At 36.9% G+C, this 18,687-nt stretch overlaps 1 protein-coding gene across 1 annotated transcript in view; it reads right to left on the bottom strand.

Moving 5' to 3' along the window:
* ANKFN1 (ankyrin repeat and fibronectin type III domain containing 1) overlaps positions 1–18,687 on the bottom strand; it is a 555,599-nt gene that overhangs the window by 45,802 nt on the left and 491,110 nt on the right. Inside the window, 4 exon segments of the mRNA XM_074261847.1 lie at positions 3,009–3,125; positions 4,384–4,516; positions 4,849–4,948; positions 17,176–17,283. Coding sequence (XP_074117948.1) covers positions 3,009–3,125; positions 4,384–4,516; positions 4,849–4,948; positions 17,176–17,283 — 458 coding nt within the window.

Genomic DNA, 18,687 nt, shown 5'->3' with positions numbered 1-18,687 from the left:
GAAAATGGAAAAGGTTTGAATTAAGGAAATTTTTAGCAAAAAATTATATTAAAACTAAGTTGGACAGCCCTTTAGTACTACAGAATGATTTTTGAAAACTATTCTATATAAAATATAAATGAGAATAACTTAATATTTTCTGTAATAGAGCTAGGTGATATAGTGAATAGAATTCTAGTTTTATAGTCAGGAAAACCTTATTTTGAATCTGGCCTTAGCCACTTCCTCTGTTGTCAAATCCCTCATTCTGTTTGCCTCAGTTTTCTGTACTGTAAAATGGGGATCCTTGAAAGACTGTCATGAGGATCTAATTAGATAATATTTTTAAAGTATCTGGCACTGTTAAGTAATAGATGTGCATGGAAATGTTCATTCTCTTCCTCTAATATTAGAGCAATCCTTTTGTAGTATAGAGGAAAGAATAGGATCTGAATTTTGAGGAATTGGAGTTGAGTGTGCTACCTGAATAGGATCCTATGTGACTTAGAGCAAGCCACTTTGAATCTCTTCAAAAGGAGAGGACCTGGGTTAGATGATACCTATGGTCCTTCCTAGTTCTCAAATTTGGAAGAACCAAGGAGGGATAGCAAAGTACAACTCTCCACTGCAGGAATGAGATGCTTATAATCTTTAACCATTATATCCTGCCTTCTTTGCTTATGATTTTCTTGTTAACTTTTGATATGAAAATTGGAATTATAGATATGCTTCTGCTTTTTTTGACAAGACCTCAAAGGACTTGTAGGTTGGATTTACTGAAACATTGCCAATCTCTCCAGTTCTCATCTTTTTGACTTATGAAAATATGCTGGCAAAAAATGTAGATTTCCCAAAATTTTGGTTTTTTAATAATAACAAAAATTAAGAACATCAATGCAGTTTTAATTCCTATCAAAGAAACAAATTTGTAATTACTATCTGAATGTTCTGTAATACACCAAGCATGGTGATTCTACAGGCAAACTAAAGTTTGGCTAATATGTTTTTATATTCTTAAATTAACCAAGTTACTTTAGATATATGTTTTAAAAATATTGAATGACATTTCAGTTTTTGCCCAAACTTCCTTCACTCCTTTTAGCCAGGGTGGAGTTGGGGATAGCACAACAGACTTTTTTAATTTTTGTTTTTTTTTTCATGGCTTTGACATTTCCAGAAATTTTACATAACTTGTTCTGGAAGAAAGCAGACAAAGTGATTAAAAGTTTGGGTAATGGGTCCTATTAGCAAAGGTCAAAGAGCTGGGATTACATTTTTTAGGAGAAGTGCCAGATTGGACAGTCTCAGATCTCTGATGGGAGACTGTGTAAGGGAGGGTAAATAGTTATTTTCTGGTAATTCTGAGAAATAGGACATAAGGAAGCAGGGAGCTGATGATGAACCCATTAGATGGATGGGAATGAAGGAGACTTATTTGGGTGGAAAATACTACATCAAACACCCTTTTAGGACGTGGTATGTCTCATTGGGAGAATTTTCCTTGATTAAGTGGCTGAAAATGCAGACACGATGAATGACCTCTCTGTCATGCTATCATTGGGCTTGATGCAGTCCAATGGCCTGCTATAAGAATCTATTTCATAACAAGGTCCTTTTGGTAGATTCTGAGTCATAGTGCTATAGCTATAGAATTTCAAGGGATCTTAGAGCTCAATTAACCCAGCTCCCTCATTTTACAGAGGAAACTGAGAAATTTACCTCCTGGACAACCAATAAGTATCTTTAGGTGGTTCCTAAGGCAAACATACCAAGCACTGACTTCTGAAGTATAATTATGAGCATCCCCATTAGAGTTTTAGTGGACTGGTGCTATAGAGTTTTACAACACTTTTAAGGTAAGTATTCAGTAGAGAAAAAAAATCTTCAATTGAATTTTCATAAAACAGTGATAGTAAACTAAGACTTACAAATAAATGCATGTGAAGTGAACATTTGATGATGGACAGCCAGAGACTAGGAAATCAAGTCCAGAAGTAAGCCCAAAATCCATAATCATTTCAATATGGTATGGTGATCCTGGAGCTAATGGAAGTTTCTTTCTCCCTCCTCTCTTTTATTTTCAGTCTTTTGTGTCTTGCTCTACTTTTCTAATGGTAGCTGACAAGCAAATTACATTCACTTCACCTTCTCATCCCTGTCTTCTCTCTTTCCCTTGCCCCTATACACTTTACCCTTCTTTTTTCCCATGTATACTGACTTTCTATGAAAGTATTCTAGGAAGGCTCTAAAAAAATTCAATTGTGTCAATTACATGGACAATCCTCTCCCTCCACTCCCCCCTATCTCAATCAGCAATGGATAGCTCAGCAGCATCCCACAGACCAGTGACCCCACTCTAAAAAGGGGATAAGACTGAGTGCTCAGAACCATAAATTCACATAATACCAGGAAACCACTAAAGGGAAACACAGCAGAGACAAATACTCTGTCTCCCCAGTCGGCTTGGAATTCAATACCATTTCTAGGAAGAGCTCTGTAACCTACAAGTATCCTTGGGGGGCTCTGAGACCTGATCTGTGTGGGCTGATGGTAAGGGAGGATTAAGAACAATTTCAGGATTAAAGGTAAAACCTGCAGAAGCAAAAAAAGAAAAGAAAGAAAATGAAAAAAAAAAAAAAAGAAACAGGCCACAAAATACATTGAGAATGTCTATACTTTATCTTCCAAATGATTACCCTGAGTCTACTTTACTCTGTAAAACAATATTAGTGGCTTTCTATTCTCCTGACACTTTTCTGAACTCTTTACAGATTCTTAGAGACTGTATATATTTCCCTGAAGGTAATCAAAGCCATGTATGTTTGTGGCTGGTTGTCAGGATGTAGGTCCCTTATAAGAGCTTAGATATTGCACAAGAATTATTAATACAACTTGGGGATTACAAAGGGAAAAAGCTACCTGTCCCCAATCCAGGGTTTATTGTGAATATTTCTGACAGGGATGAGCTTGAGAGGGAGTCTTCTACAAAAGTTTTCTTGGACTTTTAGACTGGAAACTCAGTTCCTCACCTGTAGCTGAGCTGTAGCTGTAAGCATCTTCTGCCTGGCCTGTAGGGCTGTGGATGAGGACATGGAAATTGGCACTGTTTGCCGCAACCACCGGATATCTTCCCACATACAAGATAACTGCAAAATAGGTCATGGGGTCATTTTCAGCATTTAAATTAATATATCCCTCCTACCCCCACTCCCATTTTCAAAAATTTATTTTGACTGATGTATGGCTCAGGTTTTGCATCAAAGTGATGAAAGGGAAATGAAACTTGACCCAGAATGGGTTCTGGGTGTTCTAGGGAAATTTCAATTTCTATCTAGCTGCAATAGGATTTGAATACTGATAAGCATAGATAATAATGACTTAATCTGGATTTTTTCCAGTATTATGATTTGAGTAGTGGGGTAAAGGAAAAAGTGTGGAGTTAGGGAAACTAAGTTTGAATCTGAATTCTACTACTCATTATTGTATGACTAGGGACATTTAAGCTTTTGGGATCTCTCTCTGAGTCACTGCAAAATAAAGGGATTGAACTAGATGCTTTTGAGGTCCTTTTCATCTCTAAATCTAGGAATCCAATTTGCTTGTTTTGAAATTTTAAAGCATAGTCATTGCTTTGTAGCTTTTTCTTGAAATATGAACATATTATGTTTAGAGACAGTAGCATGCTAGTAGAATATTTAATAACTACTCTCTGGAAAAATATGTTCATGACACATTTAAGTTTAATTTGCAGTATTCACATTTTTTTCATTACCTTCTTAAGTGTAGACAATCATCAAAACAACAAATTAAGTTCTGATTTATAGCTATTGTAGATTTCTAAGGTATAAATGTGCATACTAAAAATTTAACAGTTAGCTCTCATCAGCCAGTCTAAGCTGACTCTAGCATACCTATGATTTGAAAGGACCTTAGATCAAGTAGTTCAACCACCTCATTTTACTGATGAAAAGTTGGAGATCCAGAGAGGGATTGTGACATTTAGTTAGTCAGCTGTAAAGCTGGGGATAAGATCTGAGTGTCCTAACTCTTGGCTTCCTTCAAATTCTAGCAACAAGCCTTTCTGATTCCCTGAACATTAATATTTTTATACTGTTGATTATCTCTAATTTATCCTTGTATTGTTGGCATGTTGGACTGAAAAGTTCTTTGGAAAAGAGATATTTTTTTGCCCTTCTTTCCATCCCCAGTGGTATGCTTGGCACACAGAAAGTGATGAATAAATGCTTGTTGACTGACTTGAAAAACTGAAATTGGAACTCAAGAATAATGGTCAAAGACTTTTTAAAATTTTACTTTACTAAAATTGCTTCTTTTCCTAACTTGGGATGCACAAAAAATGACATGTACTTTTGAATGAGAATATGAAATAAACCCCCGGTATACCTTTGTGAACCACAGAAAATCTTGCGTAATGGAACTGGAGTGAGAATCATCGATTTCAACAATTGGTATTTGATCTTCATTGGTGACTAACATGTTATCTTTATAATAAAATATAACAGCTATATAGAGTCCCCTAGAAAGAAAAAAAAGCAAAATAAAACTTTATCCTTAGTCTTCTCTGTCTTCACTAACCCTGAATCAGGGAAAAATATTTTTTGCAAAAACCAAATTCTATATAATTATATGTGCTTATGATTCCTGCTAGGTATTTCCAACACTCTAGGGAGAATTAGTGGAGAAATTACCATCTTTTCCAAATACTGAGAAGAATAAACTTACTACTCTTGGGAGTTAGGGAAGTCACTGAGGTTGGAAAGTTTCATTTAGCTGCTCCCAAATCAGTGGATTGCTGAGAAGGTAAGATTACAGGTTAGGGTGTTCCTAGAAGCAATACTTAGAACGCACCGTTTTAATGTCTTCACAAACTTGTTTGAGGAATGAAATAGATGTTTCAAGCTCCTTGAGACTGACTGCTTACGTCCTGTATTCTGTAATTTTGAACTTTCTGAAACACACAAAAATTTTGTAAATGAACAAAACCATATTTGTAGTAAGATTTTAGTTTTCCAGAATAGCACTAAGTGTAGAATATGCCTTCTCTTTATTCCTGCTCTTCAGTGTTATTTGGGGTGAAAGAAGTTTGTTGTCATTCTTTTTTTTTTTTTTTCTTTTCTCTACTCTTAGTGGACCCTAATAGGGATCCTTTCATCTGGGCTATTTTAATAGCAAGTCCTAATAAGCTTATTCCCTAACTCTAGTCTCTTCTCTTTTTAATCCATACAACTGTCAAATAATTATTCCTAAAGCATTGGTGTGACCCTATCATCCACCTGACTGCTCATTATTAGTTATTGCCTCTAAGGTAAAATCCAGTGTCCTCTTTTTGGCATTTAAAGCCCTCTACAAAACTGCAACTATATTTCCAGCCTTACTATTTTGGTTGAAACATTTTGCACTCTAGCCAAACTGTTCTCCTTGATATTCTCCATACACAGCAATTCTTTCCCACCTCAATGCCTTTGTAAATGCTGTGCCCCATGCTCAGAATGCTAAATCTATCCCAACACAATATTGACAGGACCTGATAGTTCATTGTCCCAGGAAGGTCACTGGTAAAGAAGTACAATATGTCAAATCCAAAAGCTGACCTATTCATTTCACATGTGAACAAGATGCCTTAGAAACTTTTCATACTGAGAATGATAACAATGGCTAGCATTCATATATCACTTTTAGATTTACAAAGTGTTTTACCAATATCTTATTATCTTCATAATAACTCCTGAAAGTAGGTGCCATTACTATTCTCATTTTAGAGATGAGGAAACAGAGGCAGCCAAAGCTTGGATGTGTCCAGGGTCACACACCTAATAAATATACGAGGCTGGATTTGACTTTAGGGTTTTTAAAAACTCTATATTCAGTATTCTATCTATTATGCTATCCAACTGCTTTAACTGGAAGGTATATATGAACTAGAAAGTGTCTGGTTGCTTATTGTTAGTTTGCTTTTGCTTCAAGATTATCAGGACTTTGTGACACTTTGTGGAGCTGGTATCTGTTATCACCATGTCTGCCAAACATTGATTCCAACATTTAAGATTACTCAGGGATTAAGATGTGTATGAGGGGTGAGGGACAGATGAAATAGTGTCCTTCATGACAATGAATTTAGTTAAATAAATAAATTAAGTACTTTAGTTATTTAATTTAGTTAACCTTTAGTTAGAAAGTTTCATGCACTTTCTGTTGCAGCCAAACTGGCCTACTAACTCTTCTGTATGAATGACATCCCAGCTCCCATTTCCATGCCTTTGCAAAGTAGTCTACCAAAATTCTTCAGAGAGACTTTGAGAATATCCTTCTATCTATTCTTCTGATCTCTGTATGAGCACTTGTCTTGTTGAGTTCTCTGTAAAATACTCTTAGAAAACATATATTTGTCATTTGAACAACACAGCCAGCCTATCAGAGCTGCATATTCTGTAGTACAGTTTGAATGCTTGGCAGTTTAACTTGAAAAAAGACCTCAGTGTCCAGAACCTTATCTTGCCAGGTGATCTTCAGAATCTTCCCAAGACAATTCAAATGGAAACAGTTCAGTTTGTGGTACTGGTAGAATGTTCAGTTTTTGCAGGTATACAACATGAGATCAGATAATACCTATGTAGATCTTGCTAGGCAAGATCCTATATTTTCCTCTAGTCTCCCAAATACTGAGCTAGCTCTGGCAATGGGTATATCAAGCTCATTATCTAGGTGTACTTTCCTGGAAAGTATATTGCCATGGTAAGTGAACTTGCCAGTAGCATTCAACATTTCTCCATTTATTGTAATTGATCATGTATGGATGGTGTGGTGCTGGCTAGTGGAGTACCTCTGTTTTCTTGTAAGTCAAAAATTAGCACAGATGCAGAGAATTGATCCATACTCTCTTGTATCTCAACCTCAGAGGTTGTGTTGAGTGTAAAGTTATCTGTGAACAAAAGTTATGTACCAGGTACAGCTAGGTAGTACAGTGGATAGAGTACCAGCCCTGAAGTCAGAAGTTCCTGAGTTCAAATCTGGTCTCAGACACTTAACACTTCCTAGCTGTGTGACTCTGGGCAAGTCACTTAACCCCAATTGCCTCAGCAAAAAAAAAAAAGTTGCACATCAACTCTCCCTCCACTTTGGTTTGTGCCTTTTTTGAGTTAACTAATTAATTATTAATGTGGTAGGTAACTTTGATGCCATTTTTATCCTCATTGAAGGTATCTGGAAGCATCCCTGAAAATGTGCTAAAAAGCATGGGAGCTAGCACACAGCCCTGCTTCTCTCCATTGGTGTCTGGAAAAAAAGATGAGGGCATCCTCTTTTATCTAGAACTCATGCAAGCATGCAATTATGGATCTGCCACATAATACTGATAAACTTCTCTGAGCAACCAAATTTTGCCATGATTTTCCACAAACCCTCATCATTGGTGGTATCAAAGGCCTTGGTTAGATCAATAATATTATGTAGAGACCTTTGCTCTGCCCCTGGCATTTCTCCTGGAGTTGAGATGCAACAAACACTATAGTATTCCTTGGCTCTTTCTGAAGCCTTAGGTATACCACAATGGGCTTCTCCCTGGTGAAGGATCAGACTATTAAAGAGAACTCTGCCAAGAATCTTGCTGGCAATGACTCGAAGAGAAACCCTCCTATGATTGATGTTTTAATAAAGCAGATGCCAAATGACAGATGTTGGATCCTCCCCAGAAAGAGGGGGAGGGAGCTTGATAGACTAGATAATGTCTGATTTGATATGGTAAAATTTAATAGGCATTAATGTCAAATTCTACACATAGTTTAATAAAAAAATCACCTTCATGAATGTAGGATAGGAAAGGCAAGGAAAATTAACAGTTGGTACCAAAAAAGATACCATTAGATAATATATGTCCATGGAGTAGCATTACATCAAAATATATTAAATGTGAACTTAGGCTCTGAACAAACTTTCCAACAAATGCTCAAGAAAGTTAATTTAGAAGGTAAATTCTTCTTCAGCCTAATAACTACTCTCATAAAAACAAAACAATATTGATTATTAACACTCGCAAGGGATGTGCCCTTTCATATTTGCAATATAATACTGACACTGATCATTGTAATTGACTGATATTTTGTTGAATTCATATATGTTGCAGCCATTGTGTGTATTTCTCTACTATCATAATCCTGGATCACTTATTACCCCACATTTCTCTGAAAATTCTTTTATTTCATTGTGTTCCTAAGTCTTCTCTGAAGAATTTTCCATAATAGCTGCTTAAGGCATTCGTAGAAGCCAAGGACTTATTTGCAAAATCTCTGAACTGTATATATGCATGGGGGAAGGCATCTTTAAGCTTAAAAAGTAGTAATCTTAGGAAAAGTAAAGGGAATACTACTGGATCCACTGGGTAGTAAATTTACCTTATTTTTTCCCCAAGAGGTGGTACATACAGGATGTAAGTCTAAGAAGGTTCAAGAATAATTCATAGATTGAAACTTGAGGTTCAAGTAAATTTTGTCCCTGACACAGAGGGGCTATATGATCCTGGGTATGTCAGTTAACATTTCAGAGCTCTGAGAAATTCAGAGCTATGGCAGAAATTAGATATGGACCCACACTTAACACCATATACCAAGATAAGATCAAGATGGGTCCATGATTTAGGTATAAAGAATGAGATCATAAATAGTTTTAAGGAACATGGGATAGTTTAGCTCTCAGACTAGTGGAGGAGGAAGGAATTTATGACCAAAGGAGAACTAGAGATCATTATTGATCACAAAATAGAGGATTTTGATTACATGAAATTAAAAAGCTTTTGTACAAACAAAACTAATGCAAACAAGATTAGAAGGGAAGTAACAAATTAGGAAAATATTTTTACAGTTAAAGATTTTGATAAAGGCCTCATTTCCAAAATATATAGAGAACTGACTCTAATTTATAAGAAATCAAACCATTCTCTAATTGATAAATGGTCAAAGGATATGAACAGACAGTTTTCAGATGATGAAATTGAAACTATTTCTACTCATATGAAAGAGTGTTCCAAATCACTATTGATCAGAGAAATGCAAATTAATACAACTCTGAGATACCACTACACTCCTGTCAGATTGGCTAAGATGACAGGAACAAATAATAATGAATGTTGGAGGGGATGTGGGAAAACTGGGACACTGATACATTGTTGGTGGAGTTGTGAAAAAAATCCAACCATTCTGGAGAGGAATTTGGAACTATGCTCAAAAAGTTCAAACTGTGCATACCCTTTGATCCAGCAATGATATTACTGGGCTTATATCCCAATGAAATACTAAAGAAGGGAAAGGGACCTGTATGTGCCAAAATGTTTGTGGCAGCTCTGTTTGTAGTGGCTAGAAATTGGAAAATGAATGGATGTCCATCATTTGGAGAATGGTTGGGTAAATTGTGGTATAAGAATGTTATGGAATATTATTGCTCTGTAAGAAATGACCAGCAGGATGAATACAGAGAGGTTTGGAGAGACTTACATGAACTGATGCTGAGTGAAATAAGCAGAACCAGGACATCACTATACACTTCAACAATGATACTGTATGAAGATATATTCTGATTGAAGTAGATATCTTCAACATAAAAAAGATCTAATTTACTTCCGGTTGATCAATGATGGACAGAAACAGCTACACCCGGAGAAGGAACACTTGGAAATGAATGTAAACTGTTTGCACTACTGTCTTTCTACCCAGGTTACTTATACCTTCGGAATCCAATTCTTACCGTGGAACAAGAAATTTGGTTTTACACACATATATTGTATCTAGGTTATACTGTAACACATTTAATATGTATGGAATTGCCTGTCATCTAGGGGAGGGAGTAGAGGGAGGGAGGGGAAAATTTGAAAAAAATGAATACAAGGGATAATGGTGTAAAAATTACTCATGCATATGTTCTGTCAAAAAATTATAATTATAAAATTAATTTTAAAAATCATATGATGAAAAGAAAAAAATATTTTCAGAGCTCTGGTTAACTTCCTAAGACTCTTAAGTTTCAGAGAAGGTGCTGGCCAGAATTGGTAGAGAAAATTCCCCATAATAAAGACATCCCAGGTCCACTCAGGATCCATTAACTCATGATACTAGTTACTATGATATTAATGGAATCATGAATCTTTTAAAGTATTTAACTAAGCTTTCTCATAAATTGTCCCTTTGCATCACTGTTAGAGACAGAAGAGGGGGGCTGTGACCAGGGGTGGGTAACCCAGAGGAACAAGATCTTATTTTTTGATATGTAAACTTTGGAGCATGGAGGGCTGAGCCAAACAGTTAATATCCATGATAGGCTTTAAGATTCTGTTGGCTGAGGATACTAAATAGCAGAATGAAATCCAAATGATGTCACAGCCTTCTCTTTGGACTTGACTATGTTGTTTGGCACAGAACACTGCCACCAATTAGAAAGATAGCCAAATCTCAAGACAATCACTTTTTACCAAAGATCAGCAAAAAATGTCTTGTGCAAAGAGCATACTTGGCCACCCCCATCTTTGACAGCCCAAAGGATTGAGACATGGTTGTAATTTGTTCCTGTAGGATTGTGTCATGGAGATAATGAGTGACTGTGGATTTTAATTCTCTAGGTTTTCCAGGGGATTAAGCTTGTGAACAGAAGAAGCATACCTCACTTGACCTAGTGATTCCTCCATGCTGGTGGCTTGTGATATTAACCCTTAAGTCAAAGTTCAGAAACTCGCTTGAGTTCCTTATACATGTATGCTGTTTTTCTGAATTAGGGGCATTCTGAAAACTCAGAAAATACACCATAACATACCTTGACTAGGGCATGTCTTATCTCCACCAAATTTTGATAATAATAACAGATAGCACTTATATAGAAGACTCTAAAGCTCACAAATTTGAGTTTCACAACAATCCTGGGAAGGGGATACTACTATTATTCCCACTTTACAGATGAGGAAACTGAGGCTCATAGAGATTAGGCAATTTGCCCAGGGTCACACAGCTAGTAAATATTAGGAGGACAATTTGAAGTCAGCTATTCCTGATTTATGAATTGAAGAGAAACCCAGTTCTTTACTTGGGTAGGCAATGGAAAGGTTCAATTAAATATTGTCATAACATTTCTGGGCTTTGGACTTTTTTAGGATCCTCTATGTCTGATACCTAAAAGTGGCAAGCAGAATATAAACTCCTAGTGAATAGGGAATATTGAAAATTTTGCTTTTGTATTCCTAGTATTATGTCAGGGCCTTGTAATTAATTTATAGGCATTTATTAAGAACCAACTACTTATGAGGAAGGAACAATGCAAACTTTTATTAAGTACCTGCCACGAGCCTTATAATTATTATCTTTTATCCTCATAACAACCCAGAAAGGTGGATGATATTATTATCTCCATTTTACACTTCAGGAAACTGAGGCATAGAGTGGGTGAGTAACCTACTCATCAAGTTCACACAGATTGTAAGAATCTGGGACCAGAGATGAATTCAGATTTTCTAGATTCCAGGCCCAGTTCACACACACACACACACACACACACACACACACACACACACACACACACACAAATATACAGGAAATAAGCTCAAAGTAATTGGGGGGGGACTTGAGGCACTAGAAATGGGGGTATCAGAAAAGGCCTATTGTAGGAGTTAATTTTTGAACCTGAAATGAGGTTGAAGAAAACCAGGAATTCTTTGAGGTAGAGATGAAAAGGGGGTAAATTTCAGGCAGTGGATAGCTTGTGAAGAGGTTTATGGAGCTGACATTTAATCAATGCTTCTGGAATTGAATTAATGGTAAAACCTGACATTTGTATAACCTTTTTTGGTTGGCAAAATATTACTCTGTCCCTCTTCTCATTTGATTCTCAAAACAACCTTGAGGATCATTCAGTCCTTCAGTTAACAATTTTTTAAATGCTTTTTAAGTGCCAGGCTGAGGATATAAAGAAAGGCAAAAATAATTCTTACCCACAAGGAATTTATGGTAGAGACATATCTATTTAGCTGATAAGAAGACTGAAGCTCATAAGACTGATTTGTTCAAAGTCTTATAGTCAGTTAGTAGTATAGTTATAACCTAAACTCAGTTCTTCAGGCCCATCAGAATTGTGCTGGTTCCAGTTTGAATCAGCTTATTTGAATAGGCCAGTTGTTAAATTTTCAATGTGAGCATTTATACTTGGAAATTACCAAATGCAATAAATCATAGATTCATTTATTATTTTGTTGATTGTCTAGACTTAAGAAACTGATGGAGACATGTCAATAGTTTAGATTAAGCTTAAAAGTATATCATGGATACATTTATTCAGAGAATCACCTGTTAAAAATATTTACCAGCACAGCTCTGACTCTGATTGAGTACTCATTGAGAAGTGAGGTAGTATGCCAGAGAACTGAGGATCCTTGTCTTCCTTCTGATAATTAATTGGTTCTGTGGTCACGGGTAAGTCACTTTACTTTGGAATTAGTCTCAGTCTGAGATCAGAGTGAATATAACATTGACATCACTTACTTCATAGACTCATGAGGCTCCAATGATGTGTATAATGAACTTTGGAAACCTTACAGCTTGGTATCAATGTGAACAGCATGTTTCTTTTCATTGCACCATGAACAAATGATTCTGACTTCTTCCACCTGGAGCCACGAGGAAGAGTCATATAGAATCAGTTGAGGTCTACCTCTCAAATATATAAAGTCATTCATTCCTACCCTTCTGTTGAGTTATCTGGTTTTAGAATATGCAGTTCATTTTAAGGCTTAATAAGTCTTCTTTTGAGGAATTTCTTTCATGGACCTAGCCCTGGATAGCAGGATAAAAACAACAACAATAATATCAACTAGCGTATATATAGTATATACTTTGTATATATTTTTAACTTTGTAAACATTACAAAGTTATATTGTAACATATATTCTTTGTAAATATTCTCATTTGATCCTTTAGGAGACTGGTGATATTATTATTATCTACATTTTAGAGGCAAGTTCCCATGGTTAGTGAGTGTCTAAGATGAAATTCGAATTCAGCTCTTCTTGACTCTAGGTCCAATGCTCTATCCGACTTACCCCCTAGGTTCTAGGAATCTAAGAATAGAGGGTACAAATTAATTAGTACAAATCCCTTGTCTTATATATGAATAAACTGAGGCTCAGAACAGATAAGTGACTTGCAGAAGGTGGTTCAAGGGCCTAAATCCTAACTATTTAGGCTTACTACTGTCTAATTCATATAGGAGAAGGATCTACAGGGAGAAGGTTGAGTGGGAATAGCTGATTAATTATTTCATTCCTGATTATCCATGGTTAAGGGGTTACAAGGAAGAAAACATCCATCAGATTCCATATATAATTTGACTTATCTTCAGAGTCAAATACTTCATGATTCCTCTTTCTGGTAGAAATCAGTCTTTATTGAAATTCCTCAAATTACTTAAAGGGCTGTTAGGTGGTACAGTGGATAGAGCACCAGGCCTGTAGTGGTAAGGAAGACCTGAGGTCAAATCTATATTCAGGCATTTCCTAGTTCTGTGACTCTGGGCAAATAAGTTAGTCCTATTTGCCTCAGTTTTCTCATCTGTAAAATGATATAGAGAAGCAATGGTAAACCACTTCAGTATCTTTGCCAAAAAAATCCCCAAAGGGGTCACGAAGAATTAGACACAACCAAAAAATGACTGAACAACAACAAACAAAACTGTTTAAAAGTAATAAAGCTTGATCTGGTTTGCTTATATTATTTTTTCTTTATCTAACTTATGATAAACAGTGAGCAGGGCAATAATGTTCAAGAATGTCAAATCACTCTCCCTTTCCTGGCCTCAATTTACTCCTTTGTAAAATGAGAGGGTTGAACTAAAAGCTCTCTCTTAAATCTCATGGTTTTGTGATTCTATGAAAAGCAACAGGCAACACCAGGAAGGAATTCTTCTATATTAGAGGCTTTGCAATATAGTGGAAAGAAAATGACTTGGAATATAAAGATTTGGGATTAAATCTTGATATTTAATAATCATGTATCCATGGAAAAATTGTTGTGTTTCTTAAGTCATCCACAAAATGAGAATAATCATACTTGTACTATATATCTCATAGAAATATTCTGAGGAAAGTATATTATAAACTATGAAGCAACAAAATTATGTAGGTTGTGGTTATGATGATTAGGTAGCTCTCTCTCCTATTTATATTGCACTTTGTAGAAGCAATGCTTTAGCACACATTTTTTGATCTGATTGATCCTCATGGATGAAAAAGTAAACAGCGTTCCCTAGGGTAGAATCACTCAGCTTTATCCTAGGGAATTGATTTTAGAGGGTATGACCCCATTTGGGGTTTTCTTTCATTCTTTTAAAATTTTTCTTTTTAATTTATGGAATAAAAAAGCATTTCCATAACATAGTACAATAAAAAAGATGCATATGAAACTCTAAATCTATTATGTGCAACTTGCTGTTCTTTTCAAATACACAACAAAACTATCATGTAAATTCCTTCCCTCTCCCCAAGAGATGGTTACCATTACACATGAATAGCTCTATAAGTAAAGATACTATAATAGTTTGCCATTTCCTTTTCCATTTCTCTCATTTTACAGCTGAGGAGAAACTGAGGCAAACAGGGTCAAATGACTTGCCCAATGTTACACTAATAATAAGAGATTGAGGTTGGATTTGAATTTCTTGACTCTACGCTTTGCATTTTACCCACTGTGCCACCTAGTTGCCCTGCAGGCAGGATTCCATTTTATATCACATAGTTAAATTACTTGTCCAAGATTCTTTGGCTATTAATTGGCTTTCTGACTTGCATGCTGGTATGTGGGTCTCCATAACTCAGATTTACTTAGCAATTTCTGTATACATCAGTCACAAGATCCTAGACTGATAAGCTTAAAGGGAGAGATCTTCCAGGTCATAGAGACTAAACTCTCTTATTTCCCAGAAAAAGAAATCAGTGAAGAGAGAAATGAAGTGCACTCTGTTCAGTTATGAGGCTCATACACAGTTGCCTGTGATCCAGGATGCTCTGGGGTGAACCCTCTGTCTACAGTTGACTCTCAAACCTCTTCCAAGTACATTGATGTTGACTGAGGCCCTGCTTGTGAGAGGATAATTATTTGGGGGTGGGCAAAGACTGTTTCCAGTTGGAGCTGGAATGTCAGAACGTATTTGTTGCCATAACTATGCTGGGACGATGTGGAGTTTTGGCTAATCTTTGGTCTGCCTTGTTTGTATTTGATCTAACGTCAGTGAACATTCTTTGGTTTCAGCCATGGATTTCATAGCATGGCTCTGCTGCTGCTGCTGCTGAGCTCTTTTCAGCTGAGAGTGCCATGGGTGATAGAGCATGGAAGATGAAAATGTTATGGCAGCTTGATTCCTCCAAATAAAGCTAAGTGCTTCTGCCACGAATCATTACCCATATTGGAAACCTGATCTGATCCCAGCTGAGCAGCCCACCAAGAGAAGAACTGTACTAAGAGCTTCTCTAGCTAGAAGAGAATACTGGCTTTGAAGTCAGGGGACCAGAATTCTAATTCTGCTTCTCTCAGTTAGTTTCAAGTAATCAGATGGTGCAGTGGTTAGAGTAATGGACTTGGAATGTAAAAACTGATGATGTTGTTGAATCATTTCAATCCTGTCTGATTCTTTGTGACCCTATTTGGGTTTTTCTTGGCAAAGACACTGGAGAGATCTGCCATTTCCTTCTCCAGCTCATTTTATAAATGAGGAAACTGAGGCAAACAAAGTTAAGTGAGTTGACTGGATAGTTAGAAACTGAGATCAGAATTGAACTTGAGTCTTCTTATCTCCATCTCCTGTCTGGAGTCAGGAAAAACTTCCAATCTAACCCCAGAAACTTATTAGTTTCCTAATCCTGGGCAAGTCACATAAGCATTCTTAGAATTCATATACTTATCTATAAAATGAGGATAATAATAAAACTTCTTCCCAGGGTAGCTGTGAGAATAAAATAAGAAAATATTTGAAAAGTATGTTCTGAACCTTAAAAGCCCTGTATAAATACCAGGTGTTATTAGTATTATAACTTACTACCTGTATCTCCTTGGGCAAGCCATTTCACCCCAGATTTTTCTGTAAAATGAAAAACATTATATTTTAGAGAATTCTTAAACCTATTTCCTCCCTTAATTCTAGTCCCTTCCCTCTGTCAATCATTTTCTGTTTATCCTGTCAATCATATGCATTTATATGAATGTTTTCTCCATTAGACTGTGAGGTTCTTGAAAGTAGAGACTGCCTTTTTGCCTTCCTTTATATTCCTAGTACTTAACACAGTGCTGGGTACACAATAGATGCTTAATATTTATTGACTGCAAGATTTTTTTTGTGTGTGTGTGTCATGGCTTATTATGTCAGTGTAGTAAAGCCTATGAATCCCTTCTCAGAATAAAGCTGTTACATTCATAATGGAAGGAAATGCTAATTTTGGTTTGAGGCTAGTGAAAATAAAGATGTAATTTCCTCACCTCCTCCAAGTTCACTCGCTGAAATTTGTCCACAGATCTTTTGGGCATTTTTGGACCCTAGGTCAAGAACTCCTGGACTAGATACCTTCTGAGATCCCTTTGATCTCAATTTCTATGAATTATGAAATCCCAAAGTATAGGTTGGCTCTTCAGTTCAAAGGCTCAAGATATGTTTGTCACTGCCTGAAGGGTGAATCTCAAAGTCATTATTTCTATCCAGTTGGTAGCAGGAGAGCCAATCAGCTCCCAATGGAGGCACCATGGAACAACTCTGGGACATGGCAAAGTTCTTTCCTTTCTTCCTAAGCTATTATTCCTGCATATTTTGTGTGTACCCCAAACTCCTAGACTCCATTGATGATTTCTGCAGGAGACACATTCAACAGGGAGGAAACTTAAAGCATTTGCTTTTTTTCCCCCTTTCTGGCTTGTTTTTAAATTGTTCCTATGGAGAAAGGGGAGAGACAGAGGAGGAAAGGAGGGGGTGAAGGAGGAAAGGGGGTAGAAGGGAAGGCTCATCTTAAGGGTTAAAGCAAGATAGTGCTGTAAAGTGATTCCAGATGTACCAATATTAATATCTTTCTCTCCCTGATGAATGAGAAGGTATGACCCAGTTAGGAAACTGCTAAAATTACAGGCGCCACTGAGACCTCAGCTGATGCCCTACCACACAGATTTTTATCCTTACCCCGGCAACTGTAATGCTGATGAGCAGCCCGGATCTGCTGGAGCAGACGCTCCAAAGCTTCATTCTGTCCCTTGTGTCTGGGCTCTCTGCCGTCATAGTCTTTCCAGTCTATTGAACAAAAGAAACAAACAGAATGAAACATACGGGAGAAGAGGGAGTGCACTTCTCACTCTGCTCTGGAAGTAATGACTGTGCTTTTTGCACATTTTTGGGAGACGATTGCTCCAGCACTCAGAACATTATGGAGAGTTAAGAGTTAATGCCAATGGCTCCAGTGGCTGCTATTTCTCAGAATCCAGCCCTGTCTTACCCTTCTTCTGGGGCAAAACGGTCCTAATTGGTTTGGGTTGGGTTCAGTTGTCTTAGGACAGAACAAAATGAGAATGGAAAGCTAAAGGAAAGGATGGAGTCTGGCAATCCCAATTGCCCTTGGATTCCCTATCGTCTTTCCCCCAAAGCCCTAACCCCATCCTGAAGGGAGGGGGGGGAAAGGGCGGGAATGGCACAGACGAGATGAAATTCATGTTCCCAATGCTTTTATTGTAACTTTCACACTTTTTGGCCAAATTGAAGTTTCTTTCCAAGGAAAGAGTGCACATCAGATGCCAAGAAATAGAAATCTACATTTTGCTCTAATGAATGTCTGCTTTCGTTGGCTGGCACAGGAATCCTGAAGAGATTCTGAGCCACCAACCACCCTGTCGGTTCAGGCTCTAAACATACAGTATTAACTTACATAGCAAATTCAAATTGTAGTGCCCATCTGAGTAATACCACCTTCCCCCCCACCCACCTCTTCTTAATCCCTGAAAATTCATTCCATTGGTTTTAATGGAGATCAAAAGTAATAATTCTTACAGGACTGGCATCAGTATTAGAATTGTGCTGTCTGTGGCTTCTGATTTTTCAGCAGGTCAGGAGCTTCCATTGTTTTCTCTCTCCCCTTGATTATAATCCCTCCCTATCCAGCCCCCCCCCAATTCATTTCTGAATTTATGTTACAGATACATCAAAATTTAAGACACTCTCTAAAAAACAATATGAGTTCTAACTTAGATTTAATGTAGATATTTAATATCCCTGTCATAAGGCAGACACCTACTTAGTTGAGGAGCCTCCATCACTGTGGGGCTTTAAGAGAAGTCATGTGAGGTTATATTACATGAAATTTATCTTCAATAACCAATATCATAATAATATGATCCAAGAAAATTCAATGATTCAGGAATCACTCTCAGTGAAGTTTCCTTTCCTTTCCTTTCAAATCCAGGTCTCTAAGTTCTACCTGGACTCCTTTTCATTATATCAGACCCTTAGAAAGATAGAGTTTTAGTATATGAAAGGATTGGAACATTGGGAATGGGTGTTAAGGGACAAGGAGTTGAGATAAATCTCGAGTGCCCCATAATGCCCCTTTTAGAGCCTGGCTCCTTGGGTTCTACTCTTGGCTGGCTACTAATTAGGTATATAACTGGCCAAGTCACTTCTCTTTGGATCTCAGCATTCCCAGCA

The sequence above is a fragment of the Sminthopsis crassicaudata genome, chromosome 4, assembly GCF_048593235.1.
Source record: "Sminthopsis crassicaudata isolate SCR6 chromosome 4, ASM4859323v1, whole genome shotgun sequence".
Lineage (NCBI taxonomy): Eukaryota > Metazoa > Chordata > Mammalia > Dasyuromorphia > Dasyuridae > Sminthopsis > Sminthopsis crassicaudata.
Note: the sequence above shows the minus strand (reverse complement) of the source record. Positions and strands in the feature narration are given on the sequence as shown.